The following is a 24,981-nucleotide window of genomic DNA, read 5'->3' on the forward strand; positions in this document are numbered from 1 at the left end:
GGGATGGAAAAGGGAAGAGCGGCCCAGAATAGGAAGACAGGATGAGCAAACCGCAGCTGGGCCCCCTGGGACTCCTGAGCACAGGGCTTCCTGTGTCCCCGTTTCTTTGATTAACGGCCTTCATTCAGCCTCCATGACCTTTCCTGAGTTCCACTGGGCAGATTCAGGCAGTTGTTAATTAGGGAAAGGAGGGGATGAAAGACCAGGGAGAAACAGTGGCAGCTGCTCACGTGGAGTAGCTGTCCCCATGTCGGCGTTTCTGTCATCGAATGTGCCGTTGCTGCTCTAGTGTGACCGCCCGCCCCCGGGTGGCAGGGGTTTCTAGATGGCAGCCGCCAGGCTCGCTCTCCCCGGCTCATCCTCCCTCTAGAAGGTTCCCCAGACCCGCAGTAGGAGTGGGCGCTGCTGCGGTTGTGAGCGTGTCCTCGTGCCCCGTGTGACGTTGCACGGCTAGCCGCACTCTGTGTTTGCACGCTTCCTCCCGCGCTCCTGGGATCGGTAGGCGTGGCGGGAACGCAGAGACTGGATTCCGCTGCAGTCAGGACTTGCTCCTGCTGAGCTTCGGGGTGAGTACTGGCCGGCCTGGTCCCGCGGGGGCACGGAGGCCACGCCCTGGGAGTGGAGGGTCAGCGGGTCTCCGGAGGTCGGCCCGCGAGAGCCCTCAGCAGCAGAGAACGTGACCTTGGCTCCCGGCTGGCGCCGGACTGGTCAGAGCACGGCTGGAGGCTCCCGCGCGTCTGTGCGCACGGGCGTCCCTCCCACAGCGGCAGTGCTGCTGGCCATGCCCTGCGTTGCGTGCACGGTCTCGGAGGGAGCAGGGCCCAGGGCGTCAGGGTTCTCGAGGCTGCCCTGCCAGCGTTTCTCACGGAGGTGCACCGGCAGTGGTGGGGCCGGCCCGGGGGCCCAGCTCTGCTCGAGCCGCTCTGAGGGCAGGAGGCTGTCTGCTCTGTCCTGTTCCCCTCTCAGCTAGAAAGCTGGATTGGGTTTTGGGGATTGTTACCAGCCGCTTTTAGCTATACGTCGGAATAAAGTCCGCCACAGAGTTCTCTCCTTCATCTGCTTGGTCCTCCGTGTTTCTCTGAATTCTCAAAGTCCCTGAAGCCCTGAATGGGGTGGGGGGGTGTCTGGAGGGGCAGGGGCTCGGGCACCAGCCGCCGTCCCAGGACTGACTCGTCTGTGTGTTTCCAGTTTACCCACACTACTTCTACAGGTGATTAGACAGCGTCCAGGATACGACAGAGACTACATTTTCAACTCGATGCAATCTTTAATCTGTTGATACTTGTTATATGGACCCGAAGATATTTTATGACAGGGTTTTTAATTAGTGAAAAGCTCATGGATACCATAGAGAAAATATTTTAGAATTTCATGTTTCTTATGTTTATGTAAACTTATGACTTCATTTATATAATTACTTACTTGTATATTCAGGCTATAAATATCCTTTCAGATCAATTCGTGTTCTGATACCCGATTTTAGTCTTTCAAATGAATGTACTGTAGTGCTTGTCTGTATCAATCCTATGAACAAATATAGGGCTTTTGTAAATGATGCATTTATTGTAATTATTCTTGTTTAATTTTTACAAGTTAAACCATGAGAGAAGGGCTTTTCCTGCGATTGTAAAATCATCATGACACGGTGTGCATTCTCCTTCCAGAATGTAACCGAGCTCTCCAACAATCACTCTGAAATCAGCAAACTTAATTCCAACCAATGGTTGTTGGATTTTAACGACTGACCTAAACCGTACTTTTTCTAGCAAGAAATGCTTTTTGTCTGCAGCATGAAGCGATTTAAAAGTACTGGGTGTTAAATGTGAGCTTCTGATGAAATTTGGGCTGAAAGGATGACTAGAAGACGACTATGAAAATCTCTCTGGTAACCTAGTCTCTGGACTCGGATCCCTCCTCTCCGGTGAGACTCTTCGGGGACCAATCGTGATGCCCTGCACCTGCTGCGGAGCCATCCAGCTGGACAGCGAAGGTGCCACTTCCCAGACAGACAGTGTAGTGCAGCTCTGACAAAGGCCTTATTTGTATGTAAATCATCTTTTTACATCTGTTTCTAAACATGTTTAAAGAATCGACCTAGGCATACATTTTTAGATTGCAATGACATAGCCATTCTGGATTGTATGAGTAGCAAATGTAACTTTTACTTTTTCAGCGGCACATTAAAAAAGCCAGCAAGAGATGCGTTCAGATCACGGTGTGATATTTATTATGCAGCTGGATCTCGGTAGACAGAGATAGCATGTCTCTTTACATGTGGGTTCTGCCTTTAATTTACTCGTACAATTCATTCTTACTGTTCTGTTTTCCTATTAATCTTTTGTGAACTTTCTGAATATGTGACAAAGTACGTACAGTCTACTTTGGAACTTTTTTTATTGCAGTATTATTTATTGCTTTCTTTCAATAAAGTACTGAAGCAAAATTTCCCACTGCCAATCAAGAGTGCCGAGGGTAAGCTGTCCTCTCCCTGAGAACAGACCAGAGCTGGTAATGGGAGCCTGTGTCATCACACGGGCATTCTGTTAGGAGTCGATGGATACAATGGAAAGGCCAGAAGGCGAAGACATAGGTGTCCCCAAAGGACGACCGACGGGGTGTTCATGCCCTTGGCTCCGGAGCCAAGAGACTCCATCACTTCAGCATCTGCCGGGGACAGGTCCTCTCCCAGCATCAGATCCTAGTCCAGCATCAGGCCATCCCCTAGCATCAGGCCCTAGTCCAGCATCTGACATTCCCCCTGCATCAGACCCTCCCCCAGCATCAGATCCTAGTCCAGCATCAGCCCTTAGTCCAACATCATGCCCTCCCCGAGCATCAGATCCTAGTCCAGCATCACGCCCTCCCCCATCATCAGACCGTAGTCCAGCATCAGAAGCTCCCCCCCAGCATCAGACTCCCTCCCCCCCAGCATCAGACCTTCCCTCCCAGCTTCAGGACCTAGTCCAGAATCAGACCTTCTGGGGCATTAGACCCTGCCCCAGCGTCAGGCACTCCCCCAGCATCCGACCTTAGTCCAGCATCAGAGGTTACCCAAAATATCAGGCCCTAGTCCAACAGAAACCCTCCCCCAGCATCAGGCCCTATTCCAGTATCAGGCCCTCCCCAAGCATCAGACCCTAGTCCAGCATCAGACACTCGCCCAGCAACAGGCCCTCCCCAGCTTCCGACCCTAGTCTTGCATAAGACGTTCCCCCCAGCATCAGAAGTTCCCAAAATCAGGCCCTAGTCCAGCATCAGACCTTCCCCCAGAATCAGACCATCCCACAGTGTCAGGCACCCCCCGTCACAGGCCCTCCCCCAGCATGAGACATCAGGCCCACCCCCACCCTCAGACCCTCCCCAGGCATCAGACCCTTCCCAGTATCAGGCCCTCCACCTCCAGTATGAGGTGTGGCATCCCCACTTTTCTGACACTCCTTAGCACACTCAGGCAGCCCCAGTGCAGCAGGACAATAGCTCTTGCAGGAGGTGCCTTTTTACGAATCACCTGCGGAGCAGCAGCACCTGGGGTTTCTTTCAGGTCAAGGACAGGCGAAGAGGAGGCACTTGTGCAGGAGGCAGTGGTGGCTGAGGGCACGTTCCCCAGCTCTGCTTCCTCCCCGAGGGTGGGGGAGGGCCTGATGCTGGACTAGGGGCTTTGCTTTCCTGCTCTCTCACGGGCCCCAGGGCGGTGTCCTTCCAGATTCACGGTCTCCTTGATGTCTCAAGCCCAAGTCCTGAGTTGCGTCCAGTTCTGCATGGCAGAGGGCTGGGAACACCCAAGATCAAGGGCTGAAAAGATCCCGGGGGACAGCCGGGCCCCAGGGGGTGGCAGGGCAGGGGATGAGCGTGGCCGCCCAAAGAGGGCCCCGCAGCAGCACTGGAAGGAGAGCAGTGATGTCTTAGCTCACTCGGGGATGCTGCCCGGCCTAGAACTCAAGAGATGTTACCGCCGGCAGCTCTGGGGACGCAGAAAGCCTGGTGAGTGACACTACTCCACTTGGGCCGTGTGGGTGGGCACTGCTGACCATGGCCTCGGTTTCCGTTCTGGTTCTACTGTCCCTCCGAGGGCTGACGGGCTCCTCTTCCGAATGGCACAGGTATTCTCTTTATGTGGGTGAGCGCATCCCTGCTTGTTTCCGTCAGCACTGCTGTCGCTCATCCTGCGTTTCCCTCTTTACAACCTGTGCTTGCTGCTCTTCTGGTTTAACTTAGGAGCAGCCCTTATTTTCTGCATTTCCTAGTTGTCAGCATTCACTGGGGCTTTCCAGGTGGCACTCGTAGTAAAGATCCTGCCTGCCAATGCAAGAGATAACAAGAGACGTGGGTTCGATCCTTGGGTCAAGAAGATGCCCTGGAGGAGGGCATGACAACCCACTCCAGTATTCTTGCCTGGAGAATCCCCTAGACAGAGGAGCTACTGGGCTACAGTCCCTGGGCTTGCAGAGTGTCGGACATGACTGAAGCAGTTTAGCACACACTCAGGTTTTAGTTCAGTCGCTCAGTTGTGCCCGACTCTTTGCCGCTCCATGGACGGCAGCACTCCAGGCTTTCCTGTCCTTCACTATTTCCTGGAGTTTGCTTAAACGCACGTCCACTGAATCAGTGATGCCACAGAACCATCTCATTCCTGCTGCATCCACTGGAGAGGCGGCTGGGGTTCGGCAAAGTGCCCGGTCCCGCTGCGTGGGTGTGAACCTGCCTCACCACTCCCTAACCGCGGGGCCATGTCTCCTCTGTAAATCGGGAGGTGGCAGCCCCTGCTTGGTGAGGGGCACGCGCAGCATCTGGTACACAATCAATGCAGCATCCCTCGCAGCGCTGTATTTCTGAATAACAGGGAGAGATGTAATAACCTGCTCCCTTTCCCCCTCTTGTCCCTAAACTGTGCTCCAGACCACATCTGCGTTACTTACCCCTGTACATCCCACACCCAGCACAAACAAGACACTCAGCAAATATCTGGCTGGAGAGGCAGGAACACACCCTGTCCTCCAGGAGATGGCGCCGAGCGAGGTCGGGGCCTGGTGATGACACTGTGTGCTGAGGAGCCCCCAGGAGCACCTGCGCGGCTGTGGGGTGGGGCGGGGGCCGTGGGCAGAGCCCCTGATGGGCTCCTGGGGGTGGGGATGGTGGCAGGAAGGAAAGGGCTGTTCCTTGTGGGCTGTCCACAGATTGTACCTCACCCCTCACTGATGAGCACTTAGCCGTTTCCAAACACCTGTCACTGTTCTGGAGGAAACAACCATTGTCCAGCTCCTACTCAAGCAATTTCGGAGAATATGTTTCTAGCATTGGAGTATAAACATCTGCTTTATTCATTCCATGCTCCCTTTGTCCACCCATCCAGCCAGCCATCTGTTCATCCATCCATCCACTCACTAATCTATCCACCCATCCACTGACGAATTCATCCATCCATCCACCCAACCACTCATTAACTCATCAGATCATCTCAGACCCACCGAGAAGACAGACGCCTCCTCCGCTCCTGCTCCCAGGAGGACCCCCAGAGTGAGTGACAGCTGCCTCGTGGGGATGACGGGGGAGACGCAGAAGGGACATGCCTGCAGGCCCCCTAACTCCGAACGGTGAAGCACCCACCTGGTCCGAATGCCTCATTGCCGGGGTGTCCAGGCCGGCCCTCTTACTTCTTTTGAAATATGCGGGTGATGGAGTACCTGATGCTTTTGTTTTTTGCCGCTTTGTGCGGCGAGTCCTGGCTGCTGCTGCTGCTGCTGGGCTTGCTCCCGGGGCTGTCCTGGGAGCCTGTTGAGCTTCAGGGAGAGAAAACGACCGTTATCCAGCACCCTCGTGCAAACATACACCCGTCCACAGGACCTACTGATAGAACTGGGCACCCAGCAACCCCCGCGCCTCAACCTCACAGCAGACCGTGGAGTCTCCTTCACCAAGCACACTCCACACGAGCAATGCAGGCTCCCGGCCACAGACAACCAGCCGGGGAAGCTGTGATTCCCTGCCTCTAGCTCTCCCCCAAGGAGGGCTTGACCCCAGGCCAGCTGGTGCAGAGGGCACTCCAACCTTCCCTCAGGGTCGCTGCTCGGCAGGTGACGACACTCCCAGGGAAGGCAAGCTCCCCCGCTCTGGGCAGTCCCCCTGCCTCCCGCATGGTGACTGCCCCTGGCAGTGGCAGGAGAGCGACGGTCACCGTGCAGGGCTGCTAGTCAGGTGACCACACGTGCCCTCCATCGAGCGCTGCCTGGCTCAGGACGGGAGTTCAGCAGGTGGTCGCCTGAATGAGGACAGTGTCAGTCACGGGAGTGGACAGAGTCTCCTGAGAGGAGACCCTTGAGGAAAAGGGAGGGACCCTCAAGAGTGAACCGGAGAGGCAAGGGGCCGCCACCGTCAGGAACGTGCCCCGGGCCGGGCAGACCTCTAGCAAGAGCAGGAAGAAAGCTCCCACTGGAGTCAATCCGTTGAGACGGACGTTTCCTAAAATCACTGAGGTCACTAAGCTCTCCTCCCCCAGTACCTGAAGTCCACCACTAAACACAGGCACCGAACCCAGTGGGATTCCTGTAAAATCATCCTTGCAACTCTTTCAAGACAAGAGGCGCAGGGCTCCTGAAACTGATGCCGAGGCGCGCAGGCTCCTTACTTGCAGGTGTCCCTGATGGCCTCGTGGCTGGCTGTGCGCTGCGCCCCCGTGTGCAGCCGGTCCAGCCGAAGGGACTGCGGCGAGGCAGGGGTCCAGGTTTTGCCTTCGACGCCTCCTACCTCTTCCCAGATAGCTGGCGGCTGAGGGAATGAGGTAAGTGTAAAATTGGGTAACAAAAGACTGTCGTAAAAGGCAATCTCACAGGCTTTACATTATAACCAGAAACTTTTTTGGAAATCTATCAGCTATGCTTTCCCCCAAGTACAAAATAAACCCTTGTTATAGCTTAATGCCATCTTAAAGGACTGTCTTGTTCAAGAGAGGCAGGGCTGTGGGGCAGCGAGAGCACCCGACTGAGTGCAGAGACCCTGGACCAGAGCCTCCCTGCAGCCGGGCTCTGCCCTCCCTGGAATCCAACAACCAGATGGCCCTGCCGGGCAGGAGGGCAGAGCGATGCCAGCACCGTGAACCCTGCATGGCATGAACTGCCCTGATGAAAGGACTGTGCTCATCGCCAGACGCTGCTCAGAAGCACCAGTTTCGAGAGTAAGAAACCTCTCGGCAAAGCCGTCCAGACCTTTCTGTTTGAAGGAGGAAAGGACACCGCTTGTGCCACCACCCAAGATCATTTGTAGTGATGATGCAGGTTACTGGAACCCATCATGACCAGAGAAACACAGAAAAGGTACCTAACCCCTCCATGCGAACACCATGGGTCTGGCTTGTATTTCTCGGGAACACACAGACTGGGGGCTACACCCTGAAGTGCTTACACACAGTTCGAGTGTAATTTGCTCACTGTGGTTTCCATAAAGCACCCCTAGGTCTCACTAAGAGATGATCTTGTATCAACCTAGAGCAGTGGAATGGGGAGGGAGATTTGAGTTAGGTTCAAAAGGGAGAGGACATATGGGTGCCTACGGCTGATCCATGTTAAGGTTTGACAGAGCGGCACACCCAGGCCACCAACCCCAGGGTGACGGCGCTGCCCTGCTGTGCCCAGCAGGAGGGCTCCCGGGCACTGAGCTGCCTGAACCAGAGTGCGGCTGCCCGAGTCCTGCAGGAAGGCCCCAGGAGTGCTCGGTTAGAGGGCTGGGAGCGGGAGAGGGACAAGGAAGGCCAGCCCTTGGGGCACTGAACTCCAACAACAGGGGCTCATCCAAGTGACCCGAGGGGAGCGGCACCGAGCTCCCTCCTGACGCTCCTTCCATCAGGGATGCCGTGATAGACACGAGAGCCTCAGGAGGAAAGCGGGCTGGACAGCACCACGGGTACGCGTCCAGGCTCTGATCAGACCAGTCCGCACCACACTGCTGTGTGTGCGAGCCTGGGCACGGTGCCCAGCCTCTCTCAGCCTCAGTGTCCATGTCTGCTGAATAGGGATAACAGCAGCCTGGACCTCACCTGGGTGTCTGCGGGATGAGATGACAAGACTCGCAAAGCACTCGACACGGTGCCCGGCGCACAGAGTCTCCTGCACACTGTTACCCACCGTCAATAAATTGGCTTCCCGCAAATCTAACATCTATGTCTTTTAAGAAAATCTAACAGTCATGTCTTTTAAGAAAACACTGAGCATAAATTCCACGGTGGTCCAGAGGTTAGGACTTGGCACTTTCACTGCCGGGACACTGGTCTGATCCCTGGTTGCGGAACTAAGATCCCATAAGCTGTGCAGCATGGCCAAAAGAATAAGTAAAGAAAGTTTAAAAAATAACCAATGATACTATGTCTATTATAAATAAGCATGAGATGATTAGAAGGCAAACAAGTGGGAGAAAGGCAAACTGTTACAATTGTCCCAACGAATGACCTATTTCCAACAGAACCATCAGCATGTTTTACGTGGTGGGTGAGTTTCATTACTTCCATTAAAACATCAATTATTCACCAGTACATAACCACATAGTGTTCATTCACGTTAAACGATAAGGACTATTCAACACTTCACAGAGAAACAAAGGCATGCTAAAGTTCTAAGTAGTTTACCTTTCAACGATGCTTCCTTAAATCACTAGGCTGATAGATGCATGCAAAGAAATGAAGAGAAACCAGATTTATTGCGACTCTGAAGCTAAAAATTCAAGAATCAGTATAGGCAAAGACAGTAAAGCAAAAAAGACTGCAAACATATAAGTGAGATGAAGATTCAGAGAACATGGAACTGGAAACAGAACATTTTTTTTGACCACAGAAATTAAATAAGCTATTGAAGATTTACTAGAGAAACACTATCAATTATTACTCAGAAGATACAATTCCATTACAACATCATGATTTAATAAAGCACAGCATTCTGTACAATAAAGGGCCTTAACAGTTGTCTATTCTCAAACTTCTCTATAAGTTAGTTTCTCTCAACAAAAAACATGTTCAACGTTAAATCAGTAATTTAACTGATGAGGAAGTTACCATAATACCTATTTCAACATTGAACGAATCTAACCACCTACTGGACATTAATGTAAAATCCTTACATAGAATTTGATTTAAAACTTCTCAAAATAAATTCATTAAAGCAGGTTCCCTGTGAAAATATGTAAGAATGAAAGCTAGCATAGTAGCAGGTGCAGTCTTTACATTTTATTAGCCATAGAAGATACTTTTTTAAAGTCTAAGAGAGACATTAACTGTGCAAAAGCTGATGAGATTGAGAGTCTTAAATACAAGCACCAACGCAGAAAGGATATTGTGTCAAAAGTCCATTAAATCTACACTTAAGAGGGTCATTTCTTTATGTAAGGATCATCTCATTTATGAATTACACATGTTATGTAGTTTAGGATCCATCTACATTATGCTTATAACTGCATGCTGCCGCTGCTGCTGCTGCTAAATCGCTTCAGTCGTGTCCCCTCTGTGCGACCCCACAGATGGCAGCCCACCAGGCTCCCCCGTCCCTGGGATTCTCCAAGCAAGAACACTGGAGTGGGTTGCCATTTCCTTCTCCAATGCATGGAAGTGAAAACGGAAAGTGAAGTCGCTAAGTCGCGTCCGACTCTTCGCGACCCCATGGACTGAAGCCTACCAGGATCCTCCGTCCATGGGATTTTCCAGGCGAGAGTACTGGAGCGGGGTGCTATTGCCTTCTCCTGTAACTGCTGCTGCTGCTGCTGCTAAGTCATTTCAGTCGTGTCCGACTCTGTGTGACCCCATAGACGGAAGCCCACCAGGCTCCCCCGTCCCTGGGATTCTCCAGGCAAGAACACTGGAGTGGGTTGCCATTTCCTTCTCCAGTGCATGAAAGTGAAAAGGGAAAGTAAATTCGCTCAATCGTGTCCGACTCTTCGCGACCCCATGGACCGAAGCCTACCAGGCTCCTCCGTCCATGGGATTTTCCAGGCGAGAGTACTGGAGCGGGGTGCCATTGCCTTCTCCTGTAACTGCTTAGTGAGACGCTAACTCAAACTTACTGCTGTGGGGGAAACACACCATTTAATGAGACATGAAGACAAAGCACAAACCCGACTGAGGGGACACACGCTGTGGACCACAGCACCGCGATGACCAGAGCACGTGGGAGGACGGGGGAGGGGAGGGGGATGGGCAAACGACAGCTGATTGACAACGACTGATTGACCGCTGTCTGACTGACAACGACTAAGCAGACAGCAGGATGAGACAGGAAATCAAAACCAACGATGAAAGCAGACCCACCGTCAGAGAACAACAACAAGGAAAACACATACAGAACTGTTCTTTTACAAATGCTTGGAAAGAAATCAAGCATGAAACCATAGAGAAATCGTCAAAGAATTTTAAATATCAACTACTTAGCCAATGATGCAAATGATAAAAACAGCGTGTCAAAAGACCACAACATGGACTAGTTACCACTTCACATGCCGCTAAAATGATTCACAGTGAATTTAATTATATGCTGACTAACAATATAGCTAACATGAAACGGGTGGTAACAGAAAAAGGTGATAATACAAGTGCAGTTACAAAGCAGAGTGTTGTACACGTGATTTCATGGGGTAAACAGCAATGCACTCACAAAACCTAAGCTAAACATGGAAGCAAGCTGGGACATGTGCTTTAGAGCCACACACTCTGTCACCAAAAGCCCTAGGACGTCATCCTGTTTTTAGACTCGGAAGAGTGAGGAAGCCCGACTTCTTCCCTGGGGCCCCCGGCTTTTAACCTGGTTTCACACGCAGAGCTGGCCTGAGCGCACGGCCAGGCCCGTCAGCAAGCAGACCAGTTGAGATTCTTGGGTTTTCTTCCCACCGCAGGCCCTGCACCCTGCAGCCAGACATCCCCAGGGGAAAATGTGCGGCATGGTTTTCACACGCCATGAGAGCTGCCTATGGTTACTTTCACAAAGCTGTCTGCTCCCTGAGAACAGAAACTTCCCTGCAGCTGCTGTGCCCAGCACAGACCAGGCCCAAGTTACAGAGGTAGGCTCTGGCTGAGGTCACGATGACGTGCTAAGCCAGTGGTCCAGAACTGAACTGAACTGAATTTGTCACTGTGCCATTATGGAATGATGAAAGACTAGGAAGTTTTAAAAATCTTAGACCTCTGAGCATAGCAAATGTACCTGATTTTCTTCTGGGTAAAAAGAGAAAAAACAAACAAACAAAAGAAAACCAGTGTGCTGGGGGAGGGACGCGGCAGGGAGGAGGCAGACACATACCCCAGTCGTGATGCCCAGCTCGTCTACTTCCTGCGGCGGGCTGTGCCACCTCCTTTGGGGCTTGGAGCGCCCACTGCTGGGCGAGCTGGAGCTGAAATACAGGCTGAGGGAGCTCATCGTTTTACAACGATGGAGGTTGCCTAAGCTCCCCCTGTCCACCCTGCTCTCAGTCTCCTCGGCCGGCTGCTCCGTGTTCTTCTCTTCAATCAACCTAAAACAGAATAAAACCCGTCACCCACCTTTGTCAGCAGAGGAGTGTGTCTGGACAACACATTTGGGCTGGCATTCTGTGTCACGATTAGCAAATTCCAGGAACAGCTGCGCAATTAACATCTCAGCAAAAAGGTTCAACGTTCCCTCTTTTGAACATTCTCAAACTTAGAGTAACTTAGCACTGAGTCTTACCAAGTGGCCCCTGATCATTCACGTTTGATTGCACTTATTTACTCTAACATTCTGACGGGGCCTGGGTGGCGACTCTCTCCCTGTGAGGAGATACCTGAAGTTGACAACCTCTACCTTTTCCCCGCTCTCAGGGCAGAGATGCACGTCAGTGCCTCAAGTCTTTCCCACTGGGAGTCGGGAACTCTGTACAATCAAAACAGCGATGCACGAACAAGCTGGAGTTTCTAAACACAAGTCTCCAGACCAGATGAAGTGCTGAGTTGATCTTTCTTTTTTTTGAGGTTGTATATGTACAAACGCATCACTTGATGAGGTTCTCCCCCAGCTTTGTGTGAGTTTCTGGATTCATGTCAATGGGCCGCATTAACCTAGAATTCACGGTTACTGCTCTTCTGCCCTAATGTGTCATGGAGGATGTTATACAGCAGTTTAAATACTCGATTATGCAAATAAAAGGATTTTCAAATTAAAATACAAGATTCTTACAGGAACTAAACTCTCCAGTTTCACTTCTACTTATACATCTTGAAAGGTTTTCACTGTTGATAAGTTGATGGACAGAATTTACCATTTACATCAAGTCAACTTGTTGCATAAGGAAAAAATCACTTTTACCTGACAACTTGCTATAAAAATAAGAATATATAACCGTTCCATATTTCCTGCGGGGACGGGGAAAGACAATCTTTCTGAGCTCGTCTGTGCTCAAACACGGCCTACAAAGCAGTCTGTCTATGGCGTCAAAAGTGAGGCGGCACCACCTGCGTTTGCTGGCTGTGCCGTTCACCCCTGCCTTTCCCCCGGGCCCCCCACACTCGGCCGACAGGGACGGGCACCTCGGCCTCAGCTGACGTGACGAGAACAATCTGAGCAGCAGCTCTGCCGGGTCCTGTGCAGGGTCGCCGGCCTGCGGCCACTCTGAACATGGACTTGGGACAGGGGAACCGCTGTGCGGGTGTGGCACCAGGCAGGCCTCGGGGCCCCCAGCCACCCGGCTGTACCCAGACCCAAGGCCCCCTGCTCCCCACGAGGCGGGCCTTTGGATTCTGTCCCCTTTTGTAAAATGCTATAACTGCCAAGACGATGTCTAAAGAAAACATCTTAAATCTACTGATGAGATGAGAAAAACTCAAACACATGTCCTTGGACCACTGTCTTCCCACAAGCCAATCTTCACACTGTATTAAGTGAAAAAGGAAAATGCAGATCTGAGTGGGAATTTGCCAACCCCCAAACCCCAGCTTTTCTGATGCAGGAGGCTTTTCACCAGAACGTGGGAGGCTCTGAGCGACACATGAGGGCGCGCCCTCAGTGCTGCAGGGTGCACGGGCTGCAGGGGACACCGCCTAGGCACCTCACCCAACTTGGGGCTCAGAGCTGAGGGGGGGACACCCCACAACGCCCCCCCACAGAGTGCTGACACCACACTGTGGACAGAACGCCCTGGCTGACTGAGCTCTAGAATCAACGGCAATCTTGGAATTGAAAATTCTTGAGGCAGACCTGAAGTCAGTTTTCTTACTATGGAACACTCAGACTTCTCTAAGGACAAGACAGCTCCCCAGAGAAACCGAGTTTCCGGGGAGCTAGGATCAGGCGCACCCACCAGCTCTCTTCGTTGATGGCGTACAGCTGCTCCTGAAGCGTCACAGTCAGAGTCTCGGCATCGTCCTGCCCTCTCGGTGACAGCTGAGTGGCCGAGCTGAAGAGGGTGACCCCGTCGCCCTCGCCGTCAGACACGCCCTCGTCACTCTCGAACGCCTGGGCCACGTTGGCCAGCACGCTGGCTTGCTGCGAGCGCTCCCAGCCCTGTTCCTTCAGGGTCTGCACCTGGGCATGAGAGGACCACGTCTCGTCAGCGACATTCAGGGCAGCTCAAGTCTATCAGGAACTGAACACAATTTTACATGGAAGCCCTGACTGAGGATAAATGGGCCATGCTTAGGAGACACTGGCATCTCTTACGCGAGCAGTACTGAAGAAACGGACAGGAGGAGAATTCAGTTCCCATATGGCCTGGTGACACTCAGCTCTTAGCGTGGACAGAAGGCAATCCTATGAGGTTATTCACAAGGGAGGGCTGATGGAGTCAGGGACAAAAAGCAAACATTAAAAAAAAAAATACATCCATGCCCCCATCAGCCAGGCTGAAGGAAAATAAGGAAAAGCAATCCTTCAGCTCCACAGCCGCTGGGTCCACCTCGGCTGTCATCACTTGTACTGGTTCACCGAGGAGGGCCGTCCTCGCAGGTTCCCAGCCCTCCGTTTTCCAGGCTGGTCTGAACACCCACAGACAGGAGAGAGCAGGGGCAGCCAGCGGACAGGAGGGCCAGCCCCGCCGCCGCTCTCCTCTCGGGGCACAGGCCCTAGGCTCTTCTGGGCGGCGGCCCCTCGCACTGCAAGGGCGGCTCTGGCATCAGAGACGCACGGGAGCGTGCCTGCGGGGCCCCGTGCCGCCCTCCCGCTCTCACACCTCACACCCTTCTCTCCGCAAATGTCCCCACTGTCACCCAGGTCCTGCCTTCTTTTCCCAGACATGACCTCAAAGCAACTGAGGGGCAGCCTCGAGATGCTGGCTTGCTGGATCCCTGTCCCCCGGGGCCAGTGCCCTCGCCCCCTGCCTTCGTCACGACCCCTCCCCAGGGCAGGGCCACCCCCTTCGCTGGCTCCAGGACCACCTGCCATCATTCCTGCTCCGCTCCAGCGAGCCAGCTGCCTATAGGTTCACCCCCATTGACCCCCGCGCCTTCAAATCGCACAACGGGAACCAGCAGATTCCTCCTCCAGGGCTCCCTGCAGCGCCTGCTGCGGGTCTCTGAAAGTTCCCTGGGAGCGGCCTCTCCTGTCCCCCTCCCTGCCTGGTCTCCAGCTCTCTGCAAGCAGGCGGTGTGCCCCGCCCCGCAGGGCAGCTCCCCGGGGGCTCTCAACCACTGGACTGCCAGCAAAGCCCCAGAAATAAACTTCTAAGAAAGAAACGAAGGGGTGAGGGTGGACCGAGAACAAAGTTCGAGCACGGCGGCTGCTAACACTGGGGCCATCGGGGGATCCGGCTCACTGATGCTTTCTGTAAGGGTTGCAGGCACACATCTACGTCTGTTCCTTTACACACTGCCTGTGGATGCTGTCACGCTTATTGACTAGCATGAAATGCTGCTACTCAATTATTCGTAACCAGTAAAGACATTCACTCTGAGGCCCTCTTGGGAACAGTTTTCCAACTCCTGTCCTGGAGCTTTTCCCCACACACAGACCAGGCCGGGATAGGCCCCGCCAGATGTGCCTCTTTGTAAAGGGGCCCTGGGGCTGGCTCACCTTATCCTCCAGAGCAGCCATTCTCTCCTTCAGATGAAGCTGAAGCCTCTCATCTGATTCGGACACAGGCTTATCCCCAGTATCTGATAAGGGTTTATTGTGTTCTTCCTTCACGTCTTCTCCCTGCCTTGCCTAAAACAGGAAAAACAAAAACTCATAAACTTCAAGAGCAAAGTACGGTCCTTCTTTTAAAAGCACCGGGGAGCCGTGACGTGAGCAGCCTGTGCCCTGGTTCTCGAGGCGGTCCCCTCCCACGGCCACTTCTGGTGGGCTCTTGAGCATCACCAGAGCAGACGGACAGGTGCAGAGGGAGGCAGAGACTTCACCTGTCAAAAGTCACTCCCAACGCTTCTCTTTGGCTGAGCACCTGGGGGTCCTTAATGTCACCAGCCATTACCTGTCAGAGGAGCTCGGAGAGCAAGCAGATTTACACTCAGAAACAAGCAGACTTTAAAGGGGATCAGCTTACACACACGTTGGTAGAGGAAATTCCCAGTATATAAACAGAAGCTTGAGTCTGGTTTAGGGGGTAAAATGAATTCAATTTATAAAGTAAAAGGTGAGAAAATTCATTTTGGGAAAAAAGCCAGTGGAGATAGATGTTCACATATTTTTCTTTACATGCAACATCACTTAAATTCTCTGTAATGATTGCTGTTGTTCAGTCGTGTCTGACTCTTTGTGACCCCAAGGACTGCAGCATGCCAGGCTTCCCTGTCCTTCACTATCTCCCAGAAGTTGCTCAAACTCACGTCCATCGGGTCAGTGATGCCATCCAACCGTCTCGTCCTCTGTCGCACCTTCTCTTCCTGCCTTCGATCTTTCCTAGCACCAGGGTCTTTTCCAATCTGTCAGTTCTTCGCATCAGGTGGCCAAAGTATTGAACCTTCAGCCTCAGCATCAGTCCTTCCAATGCATATTCAGGACTGATTTCCTTTAGGATTGATCGGTTTGATCTCCTTGCAGTCCAGGGGACTCTCAAGAGTCTTCTCCAACACCTCAGTTCAAAAGCATTGATTCTTTGGTGCTCAGCCTTCTTTACGGTCCAACTCTCACATCCATACATGACTACTGGAAAAACCATAGCTGCAAAGTAATGTCTCTGCTTTTTAATATGCTGTCTAGGTTGGTCATAGATTTTCTCCCAATGATAATTCATATTCAGTTCAGTTCACTTGCTCAGTCATGTCTGACTGTGCAACCCCATGGACTGCAGCATGCCAGGCTTCCCTGTCCATCACCAACTCCCAGAACTTGCTCAAACTCATGTCCATTGAGTCTCATCCTCTGTCACCCACTCTCTTCCTGCCTTCAATCTTTCCCAGCATCAGGGTCTTTTCCAATATGAAAATTCATATTAAAAAACTGCAAATAATTACCTCAAGCAATTTTTAAAGGTAATAACAAAGTTGGCAAGTCTGTGGTTTATAAAATGAGCATCAACCTCCTGGTTTAAAAAGCTGTTTTAGGACCTACTGTATAAAAAAAAATGGAGAGAAGATAAAAGGATGATCTATTTGAGACTGGCCCTGTGTTAGAAATTGCTGAGGCTAATTGCTGGGTCATGGGTATTTATTATACTATATTATAGAAGTGGTATATGATTATACCACTTTTGTGCATGTTTGAAATTTTCCACCTTAAAAAATTAAAAAACAGGTTATTTTCTGTTAAAACAAAGTCGTCTCCATCCACACAGTTCGAAAGCATCAATTCTTCAGTGCTCAGCCTTCTTTATGGTCCAATTCTCACACCCATACGTAACTACTGGAAAAACGATAGCTTTGACTATATGGACCTTTGTCGCAAAGTGATATCTCTACTTCTCAATATGCTGTCTAGGTTTGTCATAGCTTTCCAAGGAGCAAGCATTTTTAAATCTCATGGCTGTAGTCACCGTCTTCTGTGATTTTTGAGCCCAAGGAAACAAAACCTCTCACAGCTTCCACAGTAAGGCATCGGCATTCAAATATTTTTAAAGCAAAACAAAAGTTTACTTTGAACTGGCTTAGTCATAAACAGCATCCCGAGCTCAACAGCCTCTAAGCAGCTGTTCTGCAAGTAAGGAAGTGCACCCCTGATCGGGAGACATTGAGCTCTCTGCCTAAGCGGGGAGGGCGCCTCACCGTGGGTCTCACCATGGGAGTCAGAACCACTGCCCCCTGGGAGCCCACGTCTGAGGTTCTGCAGTCCAGGCCCAAGAAGACAGGCATGCTGGGGACAGTACTGACACGTGAGGCTTTAAAACCCTCAGAAAACAAGAGCATATGGTACGTAGTATTTTCTGATCTGCCTTTGGCAGCCACTATTTTGTATATCGTAATGCGTTCCACCTCATACATTTCAATGACTTTCTAGTGCTTTATTTTTGTGGTGGGGCCAATGCCAAAGCCTTTGACTGTGTGGATCACAATAAACTGTGGAAAATTCTGAAAGAGATGGGAATCCCAGACCACCTGACCTGCCTCTTGAGAAACCTGTATGCAGGTCAGGAAGCAACAGTTAGAACTGGACATGGAACAACAGACTGGTTCCAAATATGAAAAGGAGTACGTCAAGGCTGTATATTGTCACCCTGCTTATTTAACTTATATGCAGAGTACATCATGAGGAACGCTGGGCTGGGAGAAGCACAAGCTGGAATCAAGATAGCCGGGAGAAATATCAATAACCTCAGATATGCAGATGACACCACCCTTATGGCAGAAAGTGAAGAGGAACTCAAAGGCCTCTTGATGAAAGTGAAAGAGGAGAGTGAAAAGAAGTTCAACATTCAGAAAACGAAGATCATGGCATCTGGTCCCATCACTTCATGGGAAATAGATGGGGAAACAGTGGAGACAGTGTCAGACTTTATTTTTTGGGGCTCCAAAATCACTGCAGATGCTGATTGCAGCCAGGAAATTAAAAGATGCTTACTCCTTGGAAGGAAAGTTATGACCAACCTAGACAGCACATTGAAAAGCAGAGACATTACTTTGCCAACCAAGGTCCGTCTAGTCAAGGCTATGGTTTTTCCCGTGGTCATGTATGGATGTGAGAGTTGGACTGTGAAGAAAGCTGAGCACCGAAGAATGGATGCTTTTGAACTGTGGTGCTGGAGAAGACTCTTGAGAGTCCCTTGGACTGCAGGGAGATCCAACCAGTCCATTCTAAAGGAGATCAGTCCTGGGTGTTCATTGGAAGGACTGATGCTAAAGCTGAAACTTCAATACTTTGGCCACCTCATGCGACGAGCTGACTCACTGGAAAAGAGTCTGATGCTGGGAGGGATTGGGGGTGGGAGGAGACGGGGACGACAGAGAATGAGATGGCCGGATGGCATCACCGACTCGATGGACATGAGTTTGAGTGAACTCCGGGAGTTGGTGATGGACAGGGAGGCCTGGCGTGCTGTGATTCATGGGGTCGCAAAGAGTCGGACACGACTGAGCAACTGAACTGAACTGAATGCGTTCCACCTCATACATTTCAATGACTTTCTAGTGCTTTATTTTTGTGGTGGGGCCAATGATACACTTTGGCACACACCGGCCCGACTCACTTTGTTTGAGAGAAGCCAGATTTGGTTTTCCTGGTTAAGTCCTGATTATCTGAGACCACACGGGAACAGGAGCGAGTAAGGCTCACCAAACCACAGGAAGGACAATCCCTAACCAGACCGGAGCTCTAACCCTGCCTCTTGTCACAGTGACCCAGTTCTCAACAGGCAGCCCGCTGCCCTGAAGTTCCCTGCTGCTCTCTGCTCTTTCAGTAAAAACGCTAACAAGCCAACAGAGTCACGCTCAAGTAAAACAAGGGAGTCAGGAGAGGAATTTCACAAAATGGTTAAACCAAGTCCCGAATAATTCAAACCTGGAAGTTGCAGTCACCCCCAATTTTTAAAAAATGTATTTCCTTCCAGTACAGCTGATTTACCATGATGGACATCCACACTTTTGAACGCAATGTTTTAGGGTCATAAGAACTTTACACGGGGACTTGATTTTCAACATGGGAGTCACATGAAAAGGTCTTTCTTTACCTTCCCTCCTCAGTAATGCAATACTATAAAAGTCAGACACAGTTCAGTAAAGGCCATTACCTGTCGATGCATAGAATCCTCATTTACGATTTCATTTTCAAGTTTATCATTGAAGTCATGTACATAGGCAGCTTCGCGCTGTGCAGTGAGGGAGCGTTTCTCTAGGGTAGTGATTCTCTTTACCGTGTCCTCCATCTGGGCCATGGCCTACACCGGGCATTGCAGAGGAGAAAAGGTAAGCCGTTATCATGGAACACACCGATACGCTTAAGAGTAACAAAACTGGACTAAATCCTAAGTTTCAAGTCAAACATAAAGTTAGCGTCCTCAAAATTAAACTCCTAAACGTGGCAGTTTTCTCGGACGTGAGCAAAAACGCACCTACCTCAAAGGTCACATGTGCCACGATGGGCAGCCATCTGTCTGAATGTTCTGTCTGGCCACTCGGTTTACCAAGCTTCTTTGCTATATAATAAATCCAAACAGCAAACAAAAAGTATACTAAACTACCCTGTTATTGCAAGAATTCCAGGAGGGAAGGTATCTGGCATGAAGTCAGGACCTCTGTCTGCTACACCATACGGGCGGACTTGACCCAGAACAGGGAGGGACCTACAACAGACCCAAGAGGGAGCTCTGAGGCTCGTTTCCTCAGGTAAAAGTTGGAAAAATCTCATGCAATTTCCTCAAAATTAAAGTAAGACTATTAACGAGTGGAAACAGAAGTCAAAGTGTAACACAACTGGAAGCAGCCTTCTCAAGCAGAGTTAAACCACATATATGAAATGCCCAAACCAGGACCAGAACTTGCTGCTGGTATGACTCCTGTCTGCCAGCTCAAAATCCATTTCGGGTCCCTCCGCGGTCACTAAGTAACCAATGTGGGCCAAGTCCTAATATTAAAAGTGAAAGGTCTTAAAAACGCTTTTTCCAGAATTCTCAGCGTATTAAACTCTGCCACCTAATCTCCTCCTGTTGCCAAAGAGTAGTGTGAAAAGGTTATACAAACATGTGCAAATATTTCTGTTTTGAGTTCTCACACAGAATTCCTCACACCAAGCTACTAAACAAGTACACCTGCTGGAACACATGCTGGAGGGGCTCTGTCTGAGACGGTGTCACGGGGGAGGGGTGGGGCAGGGTGGGCGCTGTCTGTCTGCGTACAGAGGAGAGGTGAGGCTCACAGCAGGAGGCCTGAACCCCCAGCACACTTCTGTTTTCACAGGGACCGTTAGGTAGTTTCTCATAAATCATGACACCCGCAGACACGACCACCAGAAACATCAGGAGTCTACACGGTTACACAGCTCGGGCCTGAGGACCTGAGGGTGAGCAAACGCCACTCGACTGGTCTGACCGCCGGGATCACCGTCACACATCCCTGTCAAGGAGCGGAACCTCAGCAAACCAGAGAAGACGGCCAGGCAAGCTGCCTCGGCAGAGCCCACACAGCATGCTCCCATCTCTCCGAGAGAACGGCCTCCACACACGTCACCAGACTCGCCTGAGCGAATCAGAAGGAAATCTCAGCATCGTCAGGAATACATTCGACAGGCAGGTGTGGGGGATGAACTGGGCGACTGGGACTGGCATACATACACTGCTGATACTACGCATCAAGTCAACAGCGAGTAAGGACCTAGTGTACAGCACAGGGAAGGCTCCTCAGTGCTCTGTGGTGAAGGAAATGGGTAGGAAATCTAAACAACAGGGATATATGTAGATATATATATACACATATACATGACTGATTCAGTTTGCTGCACAGCAGAAATTGACCCAGCAGTGGAAAGCAACTACATGCTACGAAATGAATGAATGGATACATGAATGTTTTCAAAGGAACACACTGGGCCCCTAGAACTTGTAGAAATCAGGAGTCCACACCCAGGGTGCAGCACAGCGCAAGGGCTACCCTCATGTTGGTCCACTGCCAACGGACCGCCTGGATCAGGCCTCTTCTACCCCCGAGACCTCGACACAGAGGCAGGGAGACAGCCTGTCGTGTCTCGCCAGAGCTCTGCTCTTACTCGCGCAGCCATCCCGAGGCTGAGATCACCGGGAGAACAAGGGACCCACAACCACCTCAGGGCAACAGACACGGCCGCCGTCACTCACTTCGCGGACATCCCGCTCCAGTTTCCTGTTCACTTCCTTGGACTTGAGGAGTTTTCTCCTGGCTGTGTCCAGGTCCTCCTCCAGCTCTCTCATGTGGGCAGAGAGGGCTGCCAGGTGCTCTTCCATCTGGCTCTGCTCCCGCAACTGCTTGTCTATGACTTCCTGGAGCTCGCTCATCTTAGCCAGGTTTTGCTCGTGGCTTAGAGAGCCGTCGGACGATCTCTAAGGGGGAAAGGAAGCCTTAGAGAGCCTTGTTTTGGGAGGGAGGGAACACAGCACTTCCGGGAAATCGGTGAGGTCAAAACCGCCTTCTGCACTCTGGGAGTTCACAGGACCCTCACGGCTGCTCAGACCTACATGGTGCGTTGGTGATGCTGTCCATCCCGATTAGAACCGGGTGATTAGAGTCAGACTTTGTCTTCTCCTGGACAAAGGGGTGCTTAAGAGATCCTGCAGCTCTGAGCCACAAGTCTAGTTTGCTAGTCCTTAAAATACCCCAGGTGGGTGGGTCCTCAATCAGAAAGATAAATGGCATGTGATGCCCACCACTACAGCCTTCATACTTTTTTGAAATGAAAGGATACAAATGACAAACCCTTAACTGAAATTACACGATGACTGATCAAACTTACGTCTTTATGTGTAGCACCTAATTCTTCTTCTAACAAATGACACCTTTCGTGTGCTATACGTAATCGCTCTCTCAACTCAAATAAAAGGGGTCGAGTCACTGTGTGTTGATGTGTGTATACACGTTAGTGCACTCCTCATTCTATGCTCACCCTAATACATGGCTACTGTAACAGAGTATCTTTAATGGCTCTCACTGATCTTAACATCAAGAAAATCTGCTTGTTAACAGCTTTAAATTCTAAGTTTGAGAGAACAAAATGTTATCCTAAATTAATTCTAGTACCCAGTTTTTAACTGCAAATTGATACACAGAATATAATAAATCTTGAGACATTTATGCCAACTAATACTTTTTAACTGGGGGCTTCCCAGGTGGCTCAATGGTAAAGAATCTGCCTGCCAATGCAAGAGGGCAGGTTCAATCCCTGGGTCGCGAAGATCCCCTAGAGTAGAAGATGGCCACCCACTCCAGTATTCTTGCCTGGGAAGCCCCATGAAGAGAGGAGCGTGGTGGGCTACAGTCCACAGGGTCACAAAGATACGGACATGCCTGAGCCATATAAAACTCTGACTTCTTACAGAGAAAATGTATTTACAAGAATTCAAGAAGCTCAAAAGTCAACTAGTTACATAAATACATGCATCATCCACCTAACAAGGCAGCAAGTGTACAAATCCAGGAGGTTTGGGTGGCTGGTACCTTCTCATCCAGGGCCTTGTGGTGGTCAAAAAGAAATTTCAGCGCCCTGAGCACCTCCACCTCGCTGGTCATGCTGGCTGGGGGCTGCTCCTGCTGCTTGCCCGCCGTCATCTGGAGGGATGGCATGTTCTGGGAAACCAGGAACTCCAGGTGCTCCAGCAGCAGCTGCAGGGTGGGGCCAAAGGAGCACCTTCAACCTCACGCTTGCATCCAGGGTCGGTAACTCCTCTCAGCCTCACTCTAAAGCCGAAACCATGCTAAGGCACATCGGAATCCTGCCAGTTTTGTCTAAAGTTAGAGTGGACTTCCCAGGTGGCCCAGTAGTTAAGACTCCACACTTCTGCAGGGTCATGGGTTTTAATCCCTGGTCGGGGAACTAAGATCCCACAAAAAGTGTAGCGTGGACAAAAATGTAAGTGAAGAGAACTCCCCCTCGAATGTACTAAAATTACATTAGCTCTCATCATAAATTTGAAGCAAGGTATGAGAACCCCGAACTGATCCACCCCAGTCTGCTCAGTGGGAAGATGTGAAAAATGACTTTAAAATCAGACAGAGTTTAAAGTCACTAACACGGAGCCCAGTGGTGACCCCCGCGGGGCAAATGTCAACACGTGAGAATCCCCCTACTGACCCTGGTGTTGTTTCTTTCGGCTCTGAGCTCGGCGAGTTCTTCTTCCCTTTCCAGGAGCTGCTTCTTGTATACATTTACCTCCTCGTTAGAAGCTGGAGACTTCTAGAAAACAATTAAATGAGTCACTAAATGCAAACACAAGTTAAAAAGAGAGCGAGACAATGAAGACTGACCCTGTCAAGTCTCTCCAGGCTCCACACAAAGGATCTCCCTGTCCCCCCACAGAAGAGGGGGTCTGCCGACCCCAAGACCACACACGCCACCGCAACTCAGACCGGCCGTCAGCCTCCACCTCGACCTGGCCGGCACGCGGCCAGGGAGAACCCAGAATCCAAGCCTGCCTTCTCAAGACCCAGGGACGTCTGAGAAACGCTCCTAAACACAAACCTAACAACAAAGTGGATGAAGAGACTCTTAAACGACACACAGACAAGTGACCTAGAACCACTGGGGAGAGTGAAGAAGAAAGGTAAGGTCTACAAGGACACCAGGCTTTGGAGTGTTCCTCTGGGAAAAAGGCTGATGGCACCCCAAGGCCACCTGTTAGCTTGACTCCACTGAAGTCACACAGTCATTCAATGAACTGGTTAAAATGTTAAACTCATGTTATATGTATTTTACCACAATTTGCGTGCACGCAGGGCCGTCCATGTGGTGAACTTGCTCAAATTGAACCACACGGCATCATTCATACTTCTGTTTTTCTCGGCACAGATACAAAAATCCTGGGCTACGTATCCCCTATGCCATACTGAGTATGCAGCACCCAGAATAGTGCCCTACACTTGTAAGAGGCATGTAGTAGACATGTGAAGCCATGAGGGTGTATGTTATACACGTAAGCAGTAGGTACCCGTCATTAAAATCCTGGACACACTGGTCTGTGCTTTGTAAGACAGGGGACGTTAAGGGGCTTAGCCTTTCTGCTTCAAGGACTGACTCTCTAGCTCGATCCATACGCTCCAGAGACTCCTCCAGCCAGTGTTTCCCTTCTTGTGGGGCCCCCGCCCATCCTCCACGCAGCACCTGCACAACCTCTTACCAGGTCAACCTGCTGGGGTCGATCCTGCCCACTAAGGTCAAAACGCCCTGCCCGGCAGGGCCCACAACCAAGCTAACAAAAGGAAACACAACCCCAACGCTTCGCCGGGTGAGGGCCAATCCGACGGGCCCAGCCCCCCGGCTGCTCTCACCTCAGGGCACTCTGCTTCCAGGACTCGGTCCGAGGCCAAGCTCCTCCTTGTGTTGGCCTTTGCTTTGGGCTTGCAGCACTGGAATAACGCCCACAGGCGGGCCCTTCTGCGACCCATCCTCGCGGATGGGGGCAGCCCCCCACGCGGGGCAACTGCTGTTTCACCGGAGGATACCTCAGCTCCTGAGCTATCACCACCGCTCTCACACTACGACCACCGCTCTCACACACACACCGCTCTCACACACACACCGCTCTCACACACACCGCTCTCACACACCGCTCTCACACTATGACCACCAGCACCACTGTCTCAAGGAGAAATGGCACGAAGGCTCTGCCCGCAGCACGTCTCCCAGGAGCCCGGAACCAGAACCCACTCAGTCACAAGGGGCTCCGTGGTAACAGGGGGGCTGGGCTCAGGCCCACCATCAAGGGTGCAGGGCGGGGGGAGGGGCTGCCAAAAAGACGGCAGGTGAGTGTGGGGTGCGGGAGAAGGAAGGCCGTGCCCACAGCTCAGGCCCACCACCAAACATGACCCTGCAAGGTACTGGTCACAGTTGGACCGAACAGTTTAAACTGCTTCAGAAACCACCACTGCTAGGAATGAACATGTCTTCCAAGTGGGCTTCTGCCCTCTCCACCCCCCAAACAAGCCTTCAGTGAGGCTTCTGAAAGGGTACCCCTGAACTCAAGGGC

At 51.2% G+C, this 24,981-nt stretch overlaps 1 protein-coding gene across 1 annotated transcript; it reads right to left on the reverse strand.

Annotated features, from left to right (window-relative positions):
- Nucleotides 1–426: 426 nt before the first annotated feature.
- On the reverse strand, nucleotides 427–24,400 carry LOC129560673 (liprin-alpha-1-like). The gene is made up of 11 exons (XM_088827589.1): nucleotides 24,284–24,400; nucleotides 23,091–23,192; nucleotides 22,457–22,621; nucleotides 21,124–21,345; nucleotides 19,066–19,212; nucleotides 14,982–15,113; nucleotides 13,276–13,499; nucleotides 11,265–11,475; nucleotides 6,623–6,762; nucleotides 5,605–5,777; nucleotides 427–4,296 (listed from the first exon to the last, which is right to left on the reverse strand). The coding sequence occupies exons 1-10, from the start codon at nucleotides 24,398–24,400 to the stop codon at nucleotides 5,648–5,650; spliced, it is 1,590 nt and encodes a 529-aa protein (XP_088683715.1). The 3' UTR covers nucleotides 427–4,296; nucleotides 5,605–5,647.
- Nucleotides 24,401–24,981: the final 581 nt, after the last annotated feature.

The sequence above is a fragment of the Moschus berezovskii genome, chromosome 18 (genome assembly GCF_049115385.1).
Source record: "Moschus berezovskii isolate FMDL1 chromosome 18, NW_MosBer_1.0, whole genome shotgun sequence".
Lineage (NCBI taxonomy): Eukaryota > Metazoa > Chordata > Mammalia > Artiodactyla > Moschidae > Moschus > Moschus berezovskii.